General features: G+C 37.3%; 1 protein-coding gene across 16 annotated transcripts in view; it reads left to right on the forward strand.

The window, feature by feature from the left end:
• The window catches only part of CDC42BPA (CDC42 binding protein kinase alpha), a 310,389-nt gene that overhangs the window by 211,779 nt on the left and 78,814 nt on the right, over nucleotides 1–19,796 (forward strand). For all 16 annotated transcript variants that reach the window (XM_044267088.1, XM_044267092.1, XM_044267089.1 and 13 more), the window contains 2 exons: nucleotides 6,283–6,530; nucleotides 13,438–13,543. In XM_044267088.1, the coding sequence (XP_044123023.1) occupies nucleotides 6,283–6,530; nucleotides 13,438–13,543 (354 nt within the window). The remainder of the gene's footprint in view (nucleotides 1–6,282; nucleotides 6,531–13,437; nucleotides 13,544–19,796) is intronic.

The raw sequence follows: 19,796 nt of genomic DNA on the forward strand, positions 1-19,796 counted from the left end.
ACAGAGGAAATTGTGAAAGCAGTTTGTTAAAATAGTAGCTAAAAGAATAGAGAGCTCCTTGGAATAAATTTCACCAAGAGAGTTAAAGACTTGTGTACTGGAAATTACAGAACATTGCTGAAAGATATTAAAGGAAACATAAGTAAATAGAAAGACATCCCACATACATGGTTAGGACAACTTAATATTGTTTAGATGCCTGTGTTACCCAAAATCATGTACAAGTTCATCACAATTCCTAGTAAAACTCCAATAACGCTTTTTGCAGAAATGGAAAATATCTTGAATGGAATTGCAAGTGGCCCCAAGTGGACAAACAGTCGGGCAAAAGAAAAACAGAATTGGAGGACTTAAACTTCCCAATTTCAAGAGTTACTACAAAGTCAGAGTAACAGAAGGACTCTGGTACTGGCTTGTGAATAAAAACACAAGCCACTGGAATAGAATTCAGAGACAAGAAGTGAACTTTTGCATCTATGGCCAAGTGATTTTTGACATTGTCCTAAATTTGTTCAGTGAGGAAAGAATAGTCCCTTTGATTTATGTGCTGTGACAACTGTATTTCTACATGCAAACAAAGTTGGACCCCTAGCTCAGACCATATAAAACAATTGACCCAAAATAGATCAACCTAAATAGAAAAGCTATAACCATAGAACTCTTAGAAGAAAACATTGAGGTAAATATTCATGACTGTGGCATGGATTCTTAACTATGACACTGAAAGCGTGAGTAAAAAAATTTTTTTAATAAATTGGACTTCATCAAAATAAAAAAATTGTGTGCATTGCATCAAAGGACATTTTTAAGGAAATAGGAGAAATTATTTGCAAATCAAGTATCTGATAAGAGTTTGATAACCAGAATATGTAAACAGGTCCTACAATTGAACAACGAAAAGACAAACTACCCAGTCAAAAATTGGGCAAATAACTTGAATAGACATTTCTCCAGGATATTTTAATAGGCATAAGACCACAGAAAGATGTTCAGCATCATTAGTCATTCAGGAAATGAAGTTAAAACCTGGAGAGACCACTCCACACCTACTAGGATAGCTAAAATTGGGCAGAGGGAAGGAGGAACAAAGCAAGTCTTTGTAAGGATGTGAAAACAGTTTGGTTGTTCCTCAGAAAGGTAAACATAGAGTTACCACATGACCCAGCAATTCAGCTCCTAGGTATGTACCCTGAAGAATTGTAAGCAGGGTCTCAAAGAGATACTTGTACACCAGTGTTCTGTGAAACATTATTACAATAGCCAGAAGGTAGAAACAGCTCCAATGTCCATCAAGAGATGCAGAAGCAAAATATAGTTTTTACATGCAGTGGAATATCATTCAATTGTCAAAAGGGGTGACTCTCTGATACGTGGCCCAACATGGATGAATCTTGAAAACTTTATGTGAAGTGAAAGATACCAGGCCAAAAAAAAAAAAAGCAGATTTTGTATGATTCTATTTGAATGAAGTATCTAGAATAGGCAAATTCATTGAGAGAAAAAGCAGAATCGGGGTTACCGATAGGTAACCGATAGGTAGTGTAGGTAAGAGGGAGCTATTCTTGAATGGTTAGAGAATTTCTCTTTGGGATAATGAAAAAGTTTTGGAAATACATAGTGATCATGGTTGTACAACATTCTGAATGTAATTAATACTTAGTAAATTCTACACTTAAAATAGTTAAGATGGCACAACTTTATGGTATATGTATTTTACTACTTAAAACTAAACTACATAAACCTTTGAACTGTACACATTAAATGGGCTAATAGCGCGGTATGATAATAGTATCTTAGTAAGGCTGTTTTTTAAAAAGCAAAACAAAACAAAACAAAACAAAAAACTTTTCAGTTCTTGTGATCATATGCTACAAGAGTTTTTTACCCTGCTGTATTAGTTTGCTGGGCTGCTACAAATTACCACAAACTGGGTGGCCTAAGAAATAAGAATTTATTGTCTCAATTATTCTGACTGGATGTCTGAAATGAAGGTGTTGCCAGGATTGATTTCTGATGGTTTGGATTCCTTGGTTTATGTATCACCTGGATCGCTGCCTTCTCCCTGGGTGCAAGACTGAGTCCAGATTTTTTCTGTTTATAAGGACACTGTTATATTGGGAAAGGGCCCGCCCTAACGACCTGTTTTAAGTCAATTACCACTGTAAGGACCCTACTTTTCTTTTTTTTTTCCCAGCCTTATTGAGATGTAATTGACAAATAAAAATTTTATATATTTAAGATATAAAATGTGGTGTCTAGATATATGTATACATTGTGAAATATGTACCACAACAAGCTAATTAACATACCCTCATGCCCTCACTTATTTGTCTTTTTTTTTTTTAACTGAGAACAATTAAGATCCACGCTTACCGAAATTTCAGGTATATGAAACAGTATTGTTAACTTTAGTCACCCTGCTTTACCTTAGATCTCCAGAACTTACTCATCCTACCTGTGTGAAATTTTTGTACCTTTCTAACATTCTCTTATTGCCCCTGCTCCCTGCTTGGCAACCACCATTTTACCCTCTGCTCCCAAGAGTTTTTAACTTTTAGAGTCCATGCATAAGTCAGATCATTCAGTATTTGAGACCGTTCTTTAAAATAACACATTCTGAGGTTCTGGTGGTTAGTGCTTTAACAAGAATTTTGGAGGGACACAATTTAACCCTTAACATGTGTATTTTTCACTTTCTTACTTTTCATGTGATATAAGCATTTACACTCATTACATAACTGTCACAGAGTTTTAATGATTACAGAAGGATATCCACTCAATCCAGTTCTCTGCTATTGAATATTTACATTTCACTTTGGCAACACTGTCATTACCACGAATACTTTTGTGCATTGCTTTTTTAGTATTATTTCTTAGAACAGATACATGGAAATGAAGTTGTCAGGTCACTTTCAGGCATTAGATGCAGGCCACAAATTGTTGCAAGTATTAAAAGAGGCATTTCTTGCCTTATTAGTAGATTGTTAATCATATTTTTTGTGTGTGAATTATTCCCTTATTTGCCTTATTAATTTTAGTCTGAATGTTTCTCTTAGAATTCATATAAACTCCTCACATAGTGAAAATGATACTTCTTGCATTTTTCCACAACTATTTATTCATTTATCATTTGCCCTTTTAGTTTTGGTCTTGTTTCCTTTTCAAATCACAGGAGGTTTGTTCTTACTTTCCTCAGTGTGTCTTTTATTGCTTCAGAGCTTGGCTTGTCCTTTTCTCAGTTTGTTCAGTATGTAATTCTGCCTTTTTCTGGATGTTTCTGTTGGGGTTAAAAATATTTAATTCTAGTCAATTATACTTCTGTATGCTTCTAAATATATTTAAATCTAAGTTACTTGGAATTCGTTTTGCTAGATGGGATGTTGTGAGAATCATTTTGTTCTTTTGGTTGCTAAATTGGCAGTTCCAATTCCATAATTTAATCACTGTCTTCCTCAGTGATTGAAGATTTCTCGTATATTGAATAATATATTTTGGGATAGAGCTCTATTATACTAAGAGTAGGAGTATACTCTAAGATACTCTAAGATAGGGCGCCTGGGTGGCTCAGTGGGTTAAGCCGCTGCCTTCGGCTCAGGTCATGATCTCAGGGTCCTGGGATCGAGTTCCGCATTGGGCTCTCTGCTCAGCAGGGAGCCTGCTTCCCTCTCTCTCTCTCTCTCTGACTGCCTCTCTCTCCGTCTGCTTGTGATCTCTCTCTGTCAAATAAATAAATAAAATCTTAAAAAAAAAAAAAGATACTCTAAGAGTCTTATCTAGAGTATACTCTAAGAGTATTTTGGGATAGAGCTCTATTACACTAAGAGTTTATTAAAGGTTCGTACAGTATGTTTCAATATCTGAAAAGAACATTCTTCTCTCTTCCTCTTTACTCCCTTTTTCCCCCAGGATTTTCTTTGGCATTTTTACAAGTGTATTTTTGTGATACACAGCAACACCTGTGTGCCATCTCCTATATTTAATTATTTTATTATATTTACAAGGAATATAACGAGAAATGCTAAATACCTGTGCATTCAATCTGCCAAGTAATAGGTATTTTTCCATTTTGTTTCAAGTCTTTTACGTCTTTTTAAAAGACTTATCCTTTCTTCATATAATTCAGATTACTCACTACTGTTACTCTTCACATGCATGTAGTAGTTTCTGATAATTTTTCTTTGATTGTTTTTGCTATTAACAATGAAATTTTTTACTGTGTTTTGTTATTGCTCATTCCACTCCTGAGAAGTATTGTTGATTTGTGTTTATCTTACCTGCAGTTACTTTACTTAGCTTTATCAGTTATAACACTTTTTAGTGGATTTGTTTACATTTTATGGGCAAACAATTCTATGGAAATTAGAATGATTTTGTAACTTTTCTTTTTAACACTTATTTCTTGTAACTATTGCACATGTTACTTGCTCAGACAGCATACCTAAAAACTAAGTAAGAAATAATGACAGACACCCTCTTTGTAATTATTCTTTAGTTTCTTGTATGTTTTTCTGGTGCTTCATCAGTAGGTATTACTTTGTCTGATAGCTGGAAAATAGGCAAAGAAGAATCACTTTACTGTTTTTGTTTTTGTTTTTTGTCTTATTGCGGGACTCAGGCTAGTATTTGGAATGGGTATTGGATTTTCTCAAATACTTTTAGACATGGGTACCTACTGAGATTATTTTACGGATTTATTTTATTTTAATTCATTAGCATAATGCCATCTTTGTACATTATTAACAAGTTCACTAGTATTAAATTACCTTTAATACCTGCAATAAGACCTATTCTTTTGGGGTAGATTGCTCTTTTTTAACATACAGTTTGATTTTATCAGCATTTTATTTTGACTTTTTTTATAGTCTTAGCAACAAGTGACTTGAGTCTATGACTTGTTCTGGTGGTATCTTTGTTAGGTTTTGATATCAGGGTAACTTTTGCTTGAAATGTCGGTGTATGTTGCTGCTACCCCAACAGCCAAACTACACGAACCAGAACAGCAAACTAAAATTGTTCTTTAGATGATGAAAAAAATGAGAGAGCCATATAGGTAAGTGGTCAGGACCATAGTTGTTGAGTGAGGCCTCATTCTGTGGTGACACAGAGAGCCAGAGTCGTACTTGCTGTGGCTCCTCCCGGTTCTGGTAGAGTGCTGTGTACCAGGCTGCCCCCATGATGCCGGATGGTCTGAGTCTTGGCGTGATACCACCAGTAGTGCTGTAGTCAGTGGTTAGATAGTACAGTGGGTGCCCCAGAGACAGTTCTCCAGCCCAATGGGTGTCTCTGGTTTTTCTTTTTTTTTCTTTTAAAGTGTGGTGCATAAACAATGAATTCTGGAACACTGAAAAAATAAAATTAAATTAAAAAAATAAAATAAAATGAAGTATGTACCTCAAATGTGAAGAAGGGGGGATAGTTTTCTTTCAACTTTAAATCAACTTCTGTTAATAGGTTTTCAGCCCTTAAAACTGTTTTCATAAAAGGACACAGTGTCCTCCAGAGCATGACATAAACCCATAGGTTCTTTGGGCTCTAAAACTTACTGGTGATCACCTGGGAAAATAGCCTATAGCAGAGTAACAGAAAAGTTCTAAAGCTCAGGAGATCTAAAGGCATAATCTCTGTCTGTTTCTGCTCACCCTTTAGCCACTGTCTGGAAGGTGCTTTGGACTTCGCATTTTCCTTGCACCTAATTACTGAGAATATATTTCATCCTAATTTCTTAAAAAGTTGGCTTTCAGCTAAATTTCTTGTCCCTAATGCTCTACCTAAATGCCAAGAAACCTATCATTTTTTCTAGTGGATGCGAAGATGTTTGATTAGACCTTTGTCTTTCTCATTGGACCATTGGAGAAGCTTTTTGTACATTCTAGCTCTGTCATTCCCTACCCCATTAAATTCTCTAAAGGCACAAACATACTTATAATTCTTTATTGGTTCCACATCAGAAATAGGATCCATTAGATTTTTCTCTCACTCCATACCCCAACAATAATTCTATATACATTAGAAATATAAACAAATAATTATATAACTTATGAGCAGAAATTACAGATATATAATCTGCTGTAAAACACAACACAATAAGGGAATACATACTGAGAAAACTATTTGGAATATATTGCCAAAAAACGGTGAATAGCTTTAATAAAAAAAGTATTATTTATGTGATAATATACAAAAATAATATTGAACTATAAGAACAGTTCTTTATTTATAGAAAGAAGTTGTTTGATATTTTATTATTCTTATAGATGAATCAATTTTTTTGTTATTCTGTAGCAAAAACAAATTAGTTACTCACCAGGACTGTGCAGCATAGAACATCAGCAAGAGATAACCAAACTAAAGACTGATTTAGAAAAGAAAAGTATCTTTTATGAAGAAGAATTGTCTAAAAGAGAAGGAATACATGCAAATGAAATTAAAAATCTGAAGAAGGAGCTTCATGATTCAGAAGGCCAGCAACTCGCTCTCAACAAGGAAATTATGATTTTGAAAGACAAATTGGAAAAAAACAGGAGAGAGAGGTAAGAATCAACTTATTTACTCCTCTAATAAATATTTCCTGAGTGCCTGTTGTGCCTGTGTGTCAAGGGCTGGCGATACACGGGCAGTCCACATACTGCAGTCCTAAGGAGCCCAAAGCCAAGATCGGTAAATAGGAGATTATACTACATCATGACAGGCAGCAAATGGGACAGTATATGTACAGGCAAAATGCAGGAGCTCCCAAAGATGAAGCACAAAGGGTGACTTTGGTATGTCTGGGTTTTGTGGACAAAACCAAAGAAAGAAGAAATTACTGGTGGAAGAGTGTCCAGACAGGGCTAGCGGGACGTACTGGGGTGGAGAAGAAAAGCAGGGAGCATGGTACGTTCAGAAGACTAAGGCTGTTCCCCATGGTGGAGCCACAGAAAGACAGATGAGAGGGTGAGGAGTGGGTCTGCAGAGGTTAGTAGACTGAAGATCATGAAGCAGAGCAGGGAGTTTAGATGTCATCCTAAAGCCATTGAAGGCAGGTGACAGGGTGGTACTCCTGGTTTTGAAAGATCACTCTCGTTCCTATGTGGAGCAGGACTGAGGGGAGCAGACGGCACGTGGGAACCTGGCTTCGAGGGATGATCTGCCCGTAGGTGCTGACTGAAGGTGGAGGGAAGCATGTGGGCTCAGAGGATCCTAGAGAGCCAGAACCTGGGTGCCATGATGGCCAGGTGGGAGAGATTGCTAGTGATGCTCCTGTTTCTGGATTTTAGCTGAATATATGCTTTTGTTATTCTCAGCTTATATTGGAAGCCAGAATTTATTTAGTTTGGTTCATTCATTCAACAAAAAAAATTTTAGGGCCTTTGGTGGATAAAGCAACTGTTCTGTTATAGGCCCTGGGAATGTAGCAGTGGACAGACAAAATCTCTGTCCCTACAGAGCTTTCCTTTATTTAGGTGAAAGACTACAAACAAAATAAGTAAAATATGGAATATATTAGGTAACGATAAATGCCAAGAACAAAAAATACAGCACAGGATGGGGCCGTGAAGCACTGAGGGGGCAATTAAGTGTCGTTATAGACTGGTCTGGGGAAAGAATGCTGAGAAGGTAACTGAAGTAAGGGCTGAAGAAAGTAGGGAGGCATCTCTACAGATGGAGGAGAAGAATGCTCTATACAGAGAACAGGCTGTTAAAAAAAATAACAAGAAGGCAAAACTATGGAGAAGTTTAAAGAGCATTGGTTGCCCGGGCTTGGGAGAAGGCAGAGGTGTTTGGGAGGATGTCCAGGGCAGTGCAGTTCCTCCGCATGATGCTGTGATGGGCGTGTGTGTGTGTTGTTGAACATGTGTCCCAACCCAAGCGATGGGTCCACTGCAAGTCACTGATGGAACCCATGCTCCACTCTGCTGGGGGTGGTGTTGTGGGGAGATTGTACCCATGTTTGGGGACTGGGGGTATGTGGAAAATCTCTGCTATGAACGTAAAACTTTTCTAAAATATAGGTCTATTAAAAATAATAATAATAATAAGGAGGCCAGTATGGCCAAGGTAGACTTAAGGGGAAAGAAGAGTAGGAGATGAGTACAAGAGGGAGCCAGACCAGATCGGGCAAGGCTTTGTGACGGGTGACTTCTGGTTATTGGATCGGGAGAAAATCATTGCAGAGACGTACTGCAGGATTTTGAGTGGAAAACTGACAAATACTGGGTTGTGTTTTAACATGGTTACTCTGACTACTGGGTTAAGACCAGGCTGACTTAGGGGCGCCTGGGTGGCTCGGTGGGTTAAGCCACTGCCTTTGGCTCAGGTCATGATCTCGGGGTCCTGGGATCGAGTCCCGTGTCGGGCTCTCTGCTCAGTGGGGAGCCTGCTTCCTCCTCTCTCTCTCTCTCTCTCTGCCTGCCTCTCTGCCTACTTGTAATCTCCCTCTGTCAAATAAAAAAAAAAAAATCTTTAAAAAAAAAAAAAAAAAAAAAAGACCAGGCTGACTTAGATAAGAGAAAAGCCTGGAAATGATTTAGAAGTAGTCCAGGCCCAGAAGGATGGTGCATTGGCTTAGGGTGGAAGCAGCAGTGGTGGGAAGAAGAGTTGGGATTCTGATACTCCTTACAAGTAAAGACACTGGTTTCTGCTGTGGACTAGATATGGAGTGAGGAAGGAAGAGGAGGAATTAAGGGTGATACTGAGGTTTGGGGTCTTAGCAGTTAGGGGACTGTAGTTACCATTTAGAGAGAAACAGTTACATTTGAGATGCCTATTAGACCTACCCACGTGGAGATGTCATGTAGGCCATTGGATAGATCAGCCTGGATTTTAGGGCTAGAGAAAAAATCCTGGGAGTATTTTATCACTCACATGGTATTTAAAACAGACTCTATGAGATTACTTAGTGATTAGTAGATAGAAAAGAGGCCCAGCACAAAGCGCTGGGGTGCTCCAGTCTTTAGGAGTTTGGAAATGAGGAAGAAATGGCCAAGTGGACAGCTGAAAGTGATAGGAAGAAGACCAGGCTGATTTGGTTTCCTGGAAGTCACGTGATGAAATCATATCAAATCCATCTACATGTTACGTGAGATGAGGTCTGGATCAAGTATGATGAGGTGCCCAGGCAGTGACAGTTGAATTTAGCAATATGATGCTCACTGGTAACTTTGATAAAAAACAATTTCAGTGGAACAAGAGGGGCAAAAGCCCCATAGTGGGATCCAAGACTTGAAGGAAAGCAGTTGGAAAACAGAATAGTAGTTGGAATCTCTTAAAAGGAAGCAGTAGTTGGAGGAGAAATTGATCTCAAAAGAAGTTATTTTTGCCTTTTGTTTCTCTTTTTAGATGGGAGAAATAACACCATGTTTTAATTTGATAGGAATTATCCAATGGGGAGAAAAGTGCAGAAAACATGTACTTGAACAGGTGTATAAGTGGAGGCTTTGGGCTGAGCTGTGCTTTTCACCCAGAGAAGGAGAAGAGACAGTAGAGTGGATGAGGAAGGTAGGTAGGGTGGTAGGAACTTGTGTGGCGCTCTCCTGAGCTGGGCATGTTGAATTTGAGGTGCTCTGTGAGACGTCTTTGTGGAGATACCAAGTCAGCAGTTGAAGGGAGCCCAGAAAAGCTTCAGATTAAATTCGGCGTTCATCAGCGTACCAGGTAATTGGACTCAGGTGGTACAGTGGGTGAACCAGCTCAGGGGAGGTGTGCAGAGAGAAGGCAAGCTCTGGACCGGAGTACCTGGGAGGATGGGCATTTACCGGAAGGACGGACAGAGGGGGGTCCACAAGGGCAGAGATGGAGCCTGGAAACCAGGTGTGGCATCACTGAAGCCAGGAGAAGATAGCATGTCAAGAGGGAGGAAACGGGCGACGGTGTCAAAGGTGGCAGGTAGATTGAATATGATAATGAGACCATGGCCCATTGTGAGAACAGGTTGTTGGAGTGGTGGTGCACAGAAGCCAGATTTTGTGTGGTGAGGAACAGTTAGACGATGAGAAAGTGGGTACAGCACACCCTGTCAAGGCTTCCAGGTGGTTCCCAGTGAACAGGAAGGCAGGGAATTGGCAAATGAAGCATGACTTAGGGTTCAGGGAAGAGTGTGTTTGTCTTATTTTCATATGGAAGAGACGTCAGCTTTCTTCAGTGCTAGTAGGAAAAAATAGGAAGAGTTTTACTTAGAAATTTTACTCAGTTCATTTGTGTACATATTTTTTTGGAAGACTTCTTTGTAATTTCTCAAGTTGTCCTGTTTGTTATTTGGAGTTGCTTCTGAATCAAGAAAGATGATTTTTTAAAAATTTTATTTAAATTCCGTTTACTTAACATAGAGTGTATCATTGGTTTCAGGGGTAGCGTTCAGTGATTCCTGAGTTGTATGTAACACCCAGTGTTCATTACATCATGTCCCCTCCTTCGTGTCCATCACCGACTTACCCTGTCCCCCCAACCCTCCCCTCCTGCAACCCTCAGTCTCTTTTCTACAGTTAAGAGTCTCTTGTTTGGCTCCCACTCTATTTTCATCTTGTTTTATGTTTTTCTTCCATTCCCCTATGATCCCATTTTATTTTTCAAATTCCATGTGTGTGAGTGAAATCATGTGCTTCCTCTGTCTGATTTATTTGCTTAGCATAATACATTCCAGTTCCATCCATCCACATCCTTGCAAATGACAAGAGTTCATTTCTTTTTGATGACTAATATTCCTGTGTGTGTGTGTGTGTGTGTGTGTGTGTGTGTGTACACACACATCTTCTTTATCCATTCATCCATCAGTGGACATCAGGGCTCTTACCATATTTTGGCTATTGTGGACATTGTTGCTATAAACATTGGGATGCAAACATAACTGAAGTTTGGCTATAGATAATTTTTTTAAAGTGGCCTATTTGCCTGTACACACAGGATGATTTATTTTCCCAGAATTTATAACTTAAAATGTAATTTTATTTATAATATAGTGATGTAAGAGATTTTTAAGATCACATTTTTTTTTAAAGATTTTATTTATTTATTTGACAGAGAGCGATTACAAGTAGGCAGAGAGGCAGGCAGAGAGAGAGGAGGAAGCAGGCTCCCCGCCAAGCAGAGAGCCCGATGCGGGACTCGATCCCAGGACCCTGAGATCATGACCTGAGCCGAAGGCAGCGGCTTAACCCACTGAGCCACCCAGGCGCCCAAGATCACATTTTTTTAAATCAGCCATTACTTAAGTTCTTGGTTGACTTGGAATTAATCACATGAAATTTCCCAGAACAGATCCATACTGAATTTCATTTACTGCTAAGATATAAGCCTCTTTAATTTTTTTTTAATTGAATACAAGGTGACACACAGTGTAACCTTAGTTTCAGGTGTACAGCATGGCAATTCACCTTCTGTCCAGGTTATGCTGTGCTCACCAGTGTAGTGGCTGTCTGTCACTGTATGACACCATTACAGTATCATTGACTAGATTCCCTAAGCTGTGCCTTTTCTTCCTGTATCTTATTCATCCCATAACTGGAAGCCTGCCCCTCCTCCTCTGCTTCACCCATTTTGCCCATCCTCCACTCCCCTTTCCTTCTGGCAACCATCAGTTCTCTGTATTTATGGGTCTAATTCTGCTTTTCATTTGTTTGTTCATTTGTTTTGCTTTTTAGATTCTACATGTGTGTGAAATCATATGGTATTTGTCTTTCTAGGTCTGGCTTCTCTCTCTTAGCTTAATACCCTTTAGGCCCATGCATGTTACCACAAATGGCAAGATCTCATCCCTTTTTATGGCTGTGTAATAGTCCATTGTGTATGTATATACCACATCTTCCTTATCCATTTGCCTATTGATGGACACTTAGGTTGCTTCCCTATCTTTGCTTTGTAAATAATGCAGCAGTAAACATAAGGGTGCATATAATCTTTTCAAATTAGTTTTGTTTTCCTCAGGTAAATACCCAGTAGTGGAATTACTGAATCATACAGTATTTCTATTTTTAATTTTTTGAGGCACCTTCATACTGTTTTCCACCATGGCTTCGATGGTTTGCATTCCCACCTACAGTGCATGAGGGCTCCTTTTTCCACATCCTTGCCAACCCTTATTTCTTGTCATTTTTTATGTTAGCCATTTTGACAAGTGTGAGGTGATATCTATCTCATTGTGGTTTTGACTTTCATTTCCCTGATGATCGGTGATGTTGAGCATCTTTTGATGTGTCTGCTGGCCATTTGTATGTTATCTTTAGAAAAATGTCTATTTAAGTCCTCTTCCCATTTTTTAGTTGGATTACTTGTTTTTTTTAATTGACTTGTATACATTCTTTGTATATTTTGTATTTTAATCTCTTATCAGATATGTCATTTGCAAATATCTTCTCCTATTCAGTAGGTTGCCTTTTTGTTTTAATGATGGTTTCCTTCACTGTGCAAGTTTTTTACCTTGATAAAGTCCCAACAGTTTATTTTTGTTTTTGTTTCCCTTGTCTTAGGGGGCCTATCTAAAAAAATGTTGCTCTGGCCAATGTCAGAGAAATTACTGCCTGTGTTCTCTTCTAAGAATTTTATCAGGTCTCACATTTAGAACTTTAATGCATTTTGAGTTCATTTTTGTGTGTGGTGTGAGAAAGTGCTCTAGTTTCATAAATAAATTCATAAATTGTTTCATAAATTGTTTATTTGAGCTTTTTATTTCTTGAATTGGCCTGTATCATTGGATATTTCCTTCTTAGAACTACTTTTGCTGTGTCAAAGATTTTGGACCATGGAGTTTTCATTTTTCATTTGTCTTCTCGTATTTTTTTTTATTTATTTGATTTCTTCATTGACCCTTTGGTTGTTTAGAATATAAGAAGCCTCTTCATCTGCATTTCAACTCGGTGTTTGAAAACTGATTCCTCTTTGTCCATTAGGTGGTTTCCAAAAAGTCTGTTAGCACTGTGTTTACCTCTAAGGGTGAATCAATTGTGCTTCTCAGAACTATCATTTTAAATAAGTTTTATAATATTAAATTTGTTGTGTATGTATGCATATGTGTATAGGTAGGTACTTAGGTAAGAAGAAAGAAAGGGCTGAATATATCGAGAGAATTATTGGAAATTCCACTGAGGGTTTGCTAACAATCTTGAGCTGAGTATAAGGAAACATGTTGGGGCCCATGTGTTCCCTTCTTTCCCTAACCTCTTCATTTTCCCATACTTTCTGGTACATATAAAACCAAATAAGGTGAGCACAGTCATGAAGTCTACAAATCACAGATGTCTTCTCAGATTTTCAAATGAAAAGCAAAGTAGCCATTGTTAGGCAGACAAGTCAGTTACTTGAAAGGAATGTGACTTTTAATTTTAAAGGGGAAGATTGGGATTTGGTATGTTTAAGATAGGTAATTTTTCAGAATTAAAAGCACATGGTACAGTAGCCAATCGGGGATATGTTATTTTAACTTTAATTCCATTGCCTTTCTCCCCCTCTTATGTTTTGAATCGTTAGTCAAAGTGAAAGGGAAGAATTTGAAAATGAGTTCAAACAACAGTATGAACGAGAAAAAGTATTATTAACTGAAGAAAATAAAAAACTGACAAGTGAACTTGATAAGGTGAGTGATACAACCTAGTTTTTATTCCCTGAGCACATGCTAAATGTTCAGCACTGTGATAGAAATTGTAGATAATTTTGTATTTGATGGCCGGTTTGGGTTTAATATTTCTCCTTATATGCAGGGTTGGTACAGGTGAGTTTTCATTACAACAGTCTGTACGGGAGTTCTGGAGAGAGGGTTTTGCTTATCTCATCATATTCTTTGTCCCATTTATTTTTTGAGCCTCTGTTCTTTATTTCACTTTCCATCAATTCTCTTTTTCACAATTTCCTCCCATATTTGGTACTTACTCTTTCGTGGCTGTTGGAGGTAAGGTGACCCTTGGCAAGAGCAGGAACATTTAAGCCAAACTGGAGAAGTTTTGACAACTCTGTTGTCCTGTTCATGAGGGAAAACTGCTAATAGCTAGAAATAATACTGTTGGTAGTTAGGAATCTAGAGAAACGGACTCTGCCTGAACCACTGTAACTTGAATAAAGAGCAGAACCATTCAGCCAGATTTAGAAGCAAAGTTTTTTAGACTTTTAGACTTGAATAAAAGTCTAGGTTTTTAAATGGTTTAAAAGGAATGGTTTTCCATTTAGTAGCAGATTTCTTGAACTGCCATTATTCTGCATTTCTTTCATCAGTTCTTAACAAACAGTTGTAAAAATTCTAATATTATCTAGACGTTTTAATCTTATTTGTATTTAAGAACGTTTGGGTAATTGTGTTTTATAATTTCTAGGATTTTCTATAATTTCTATAATTTCTAGGATTTTCCTCCAATAAAAGTATTTTGTTCAATTATTAGTTATTCCAATAAGAGACTGAAAGACCATGACTAAGTAGTCATAAAAGAGAGACTCTTTATTGTTCCCTTGTGTTCCCTTGTGTTCATTCACTACTTTCCCCATTACTATTTGGTTCTTTATACATTTAATAATGACTTTGTTTGCTTGGAAAGTATTTGAGAAACAACTCCATTTGTCCATTTTGTAAAGTCTTATGGAACTTACATACGCAGACACTGTGAGAAGTGGTTAGAGGTAGTAGAGACAGTAAGTAGTATGAATGTTTTCTTTAAAGTATGAAAAATATGTGAAGGTGATCATGTAATTCTTAGTTATTTCCACTAAAATAAAATAACAATATTTGAGTTTTATCCAAATAGGTCACATAATTGTTATTTCATGTGTTTGACTAATATGACTATAAAATTAAATATTATTTGTCTATTAGACAGAATTTAAGGTTCTTTTAAGAGTAACCTTGATGTAAGAAATGTAATTAAACTCTAGAAGGCCTCTGCATATAGTTTCTAAACAAACTACCTAGTAAAAAATGCATATAGTTCAAGAAAAATTATATTACTTAATAATCAGTTTGTATGTAGAGCAAATCTTGTATTCACCTCTTGGTTTTATTTTATTAGTAACCATAAAGTTCTACTGAGTTTATACCAGAAATACATATTTGGAGAGAATTTGTGAGCAATACTCTTATGATTGTGATGAGATGCAAAGAATAAAAATAAAAGCCTGTCTCCTAAGTTAATAAAAATAGGACATTACCTTTTCTTGCTAAATTGAAACGTATGATGAAGGATGAGTAGAACTTTGAGAGCAAATTCATATGGTGGGGTAATATTTAATGACAAATGATAACAAGGAATTATTTATTCCCAGACAAATAGAGATGGATCTGGGTTCTGCTGCCTTTTAAGTCTCTTCCCTACTTTTGCTCCTTTTACAGCCTTTGCTTCTCTTCCTCTTTAACTCTCAGTTCACCGTGATTAAGCTTCTTCACTGTTTCTTTCTGTTCATTCATTTTCTGGTTTAATTTGAACTGTGTTTCTTCATTAAGAGGGATAACCAGAGAATACTTTTGTCATTGCTATACCAGCTCTTCTGTCTGGGACCTGAGTGAAGAGAGCTGAATTTCTTCTCAACAGAACTTCTAGTATAGAAGCTAGAAAGCAACTATTATGTTAATTTTGAAATTTATTTAATTAATACTATGACTAGATTCTCATATTCACACTTTTAAACTCCAAAAATTAAAAATTTTTTTAAGATTTTATTTATTTATTTGACACAGAGAGAGAGAGAGAGAGAGAGAGATCACAAGTTAGGCAGAGAGGCAGGCAGAGAGAGAGAGGAGTAAGCAGAATCCCCACCGAGCAGAGAGCCCAATGCAGGGCTCCATCCCAGAACCCTGGGATCATGACCTGAGCCGAAGGCAGAGGCTTTAACCCACTGAGCCACCCAGGCGCCCCCCAAAATTAAAATTTTGAAAGAAATTAAAAAGGACTACCAGAGTGACTCAACCAGTTAAGCATAAGATTCTTGATTTCAGCTCAGGTCATGATCCTCAGGGTCCGTGAGATCGAGCTCAGACTCAGGCTCTATGCTGGACATGGAGCCTGCTTGGGATTCTCTCTCTCCCCCTACCCCTTATCCCACACCTGCCCCTATTCCACTGCTCATGCTCTCTCTCTCTCAAAAAAAAAAAAAAAAAAAAAAAGAAAGAAAAGAAAAAGAAAGAAATTGAAAAAAGGTTTGTTTGTTGCTATTTTCAGAAGTCTCATAAGTTTCACTTTTTTTTTTTTTTTTTTTTTTTTTGAGAGCGAAGCACACACAAGTCAGGGGTGGAGGAGCAGTGAAGGGCAAAGGGAGAAAGAGAATATTAAGCAGGCAAGCAGGCTCCATGCCCAGCACAGAGCCCAGTGAGGGTGGGGCTTGATCTCATGACCTGAGATGATGATCTGAGCCAAAATCAAGGGTTGGATGCTTAACTGACTGATCCACCCAGGTACTCTTTTAAGTTTCACTTTTTATTAAAAGATAACTTATTGCAAATAAAATTAACCATGTATGTTAGGGAGTGAAAGTAAGTGGCTTCCCATAAAGAAAAATATTATTTGTACCCTGTTCTTAAATTATTAAACAAAAAGTCTAAATTATAAAAATTATATAAAGTTACCCATCATCTCATTACCACAAAACAAATATTTTAACTTTATATGTTCCTTCCAGGTTTTGTTTGTGTAAATAGTTACGTAGGTGCAGTCATACATGCATTCCATTTTCTAATATGCCTTTCACTTAAAATGTCATGATCATGTTTCCATATTCTGTACTATACTGTACTATGCTATTCCATATTATAAGCCAGATATGTCAAGGTACAAATAGTAAAACCTTCTCATTCCCAAAATAAGCAAAATGAACAAATACTTGGGTAGACTTTACTAAGTGCAGATCCTCTTCTAAGTTATTTTATATATATAATTTAATCCTCAGAAAAACTCTGTGAAGTATACACTATTACTCTTGCCATTTTATGGATGAGGAGACTGAGGCAGAGGGAGGGGGATGAGACTCCTTTCCTAATCAGAGGACCAAGGAGTGGCCAGATGGAATTTGAACACATGCAGTCTGGCTCCAGAGTCCATGCTTTTATTTAGTAATAATGAAAAGATTAGCATTTCTCTAATACTGAACAAAATCTACTTAAAACTACTTATAACTATTGTAACATAGTCTTGCAAAAGCTGCGTTTCCTCTCCTTCCTGCAGATATCTAGCTGACATCACTCACAGATTAGTTGGAAGGACTGTCAAAAGCAATAGTAATGAAAAGTAATGTGTTGTATTAATTAGTAAAGACATTGCATCTGCAAAAAATTTTTCAAAGATAGCTAGTAGACTTCTGTCTGTGCTAACATGAAGAGATTGATGAATCCTCTCAAGAAAAAAAAATTTCAAAGTGTACATAACTGTCAAAAAACAACCATTTCAGAGCTCTGGGAATTAACCAGAGGACGACCACTACAGAACATTGAAATAAAAATTGAATGTAATTATTTTATCACAAATTTTTAAAAACTTATTAAAGCAGGAACTTGTGCTTCTGACTATGACAGATTACTTTATATCATACCCACCACCTCACCAAGAACTGGATTTTTTAAAAAATTGTCCTAATATGGTAGGACTATTTCCTACAGTATTTATCTGTGGAAGGCATTGGGGAGAAAAGAAGGCAGCCGTCATTACTGACCAAGATCCTGCAGAGGAGTAATGCAAGGAGATGAGCCCAGCACTCAATGCTATTTTTCCCCTTGAGGCATTTGCTGATATGAAAGCAGTAGCCGAAGATCCAGGAAGCTGAGTACAGTATTCCACAGCCACACAAGTTTGAAAAGTTGAATACAAGCTTTCGGTTGGACTCATTGAAAGGCTACATTTTAGGAATATGAATGAACCAGAAAGAGATGAAACCTCTCACTGACTGAAACCTAGCCTCCAAGTAACTCAATACCTGACCTATCTTGAGTCTAAATGCCTGCCAGAAGTAAAGGTAAATACTCTCTGCAGGAAGATGCTATACAGAGTGTCCAATTACCCCTAAAATTTGTATACAAAATGTGTGGCATACATTAAAATAGTTACCATGCATCCCAGGACATAAAACTAAATCAGTGAAAACAAAGAGTAAAAATATAATAGCAAAAACAAAATAAGGAGGGACGCCTGGGTGGCGCAGTTGGTTGGACGACTGCCTCCGGCTCAGGGCGTGATCCTGGAGTCCCGGGATCGAGTCCCACATCAGGCTCCCAGCTCCATGGGGAGTCTGCTTCGCTCTCTGACCTTCTCCTCGCTCATGCTCTCTCTCACTGTCTCTCTCTCTCAAATAAATAAATAAAATCTTAAAAAAAAAAAAAACAAAATAAGGAAAGAAAAAATGAAAAAAATTAGTTTGTATAAGCAAGCCCACAGGGATTCCCATCAGAATTTTCATAAATGAGATTTTAAAATAACTGTATGATAGAAAATGAAAGACACAAAGAATTTCAGCAGGTAACTGGAATATATACAAAAGAGTCAAATAGAACATCTAGAAGTGAAAACTAAAATAACCAAAATATCCAGTAGAAGATTTTAACAGCAGAATGGAAAGAGCTGAAGAGAACAGTGAATAAGTAAAAAAATTTTGGACTAAAGTATGGGTAGAGATTAAAAAGGATGGACATACATAAAAGAGGATGAAGATGAAGGGGACATGATTAAAGGATCTGATGTACAAATACTTGCTTTCCTAGGTGGAGAGGATGGTCTGTGACATAACACAGTATTTGAGGAATTAATGGCCCATAATTTTCCAAAACTTATGAGAAACATTTAGGTACAAATTCAAGGAATGCCACAGACCCTAAAGGTGGTAAATAGAAATTAAATCACGCTTAGAGACATCATAGAAAAACTGCTGAAAACCAGCAACCAAAGAAAGTCCTGAAAGCAGCCAGAGAAGAAAATCACATTATATTCAAATGAGTAAAAGTTAAACTGAAGCTTGACTTCCCAACAGAAAAAAATGAAATCCAGAAAGGGATCAAAACAGGGAATAAAAAGGAATGACATTTTCAAAGTGCTGGAGGATAATTGCCAACGTGGAATATCCTATGCAGCAAAAAATGATTTTCAAAAATGAAAGCAGAAATTAGGACTACAGAAAACTTTGCAGGACAACCTGTTTTCTTCTACAAATAAATTGCAAGAAAAATAAAAGTGCTGGAGGGGAACTGCTATGGACAGAATGTGTTCCTCCAAAATTTGCATGTTGAAACCTACCCCTCAGTGTGATTGTAGGAGGAGGTGTTGCCTTTGGAAGGTGATTAGGTAGTGAGGCAGAGTGCTCATGGTGGGATTGTCATCCTTATGAAAGCAATCCTGGAGAGCCCTTCAAGCCTTCCACCCCCTGAGGACACAGCCAAAGACCACCATCTGTGAACCAACAACAGACCTCACCAGACACTGAGTCTGCTGGCACCTTGATCTTGGACTCTCTGGTCCCTAGACTGTGAGAAATAAATGTTTCATATTTGAACTATCCAATCTCTGGTATTCTAGTATAGGGGCCCGAATGGACCCCTAGAGTCTATAAATAAAAGAGACTTACAAGATACAGGAACCATTAAGCTGTGGTTACTTGTTAGTATCATGATTCAATATGATAAACTGTTAAGCTTTTTGATATTTCGAGATAACTAAAAATTTGAACAGTTACTACCTATGTGATGATATAAGGAAACTCATTAAATTTTTAAAGTATAATTATATTGTTGTCTTTTGAAAGAGAGCCTTATTTGCAAGAGATATACACAGAAATATATATGGGCAAAATTATAGATGTCTGGTATTCACTTCAGAATAATTCAGGAAGAAGGGATAAGGAGACAGGATGCAAATGAATGACTGGCATTGAGG

The sequence above is a fragment of the Neovison vison genome, chromosome 10, assembly GCF_020171115.1.
Source record: "Neovison vison isolate M4711 chromosome 10, ASM_NN_V1, whole genome shotgun sequence".
NCBI classification, from domain to species: Eukaryota; Metazoa; Chordata; class Mammalia; order Carnivora; family Mustelidae; genus Neogale; species Neogale vison.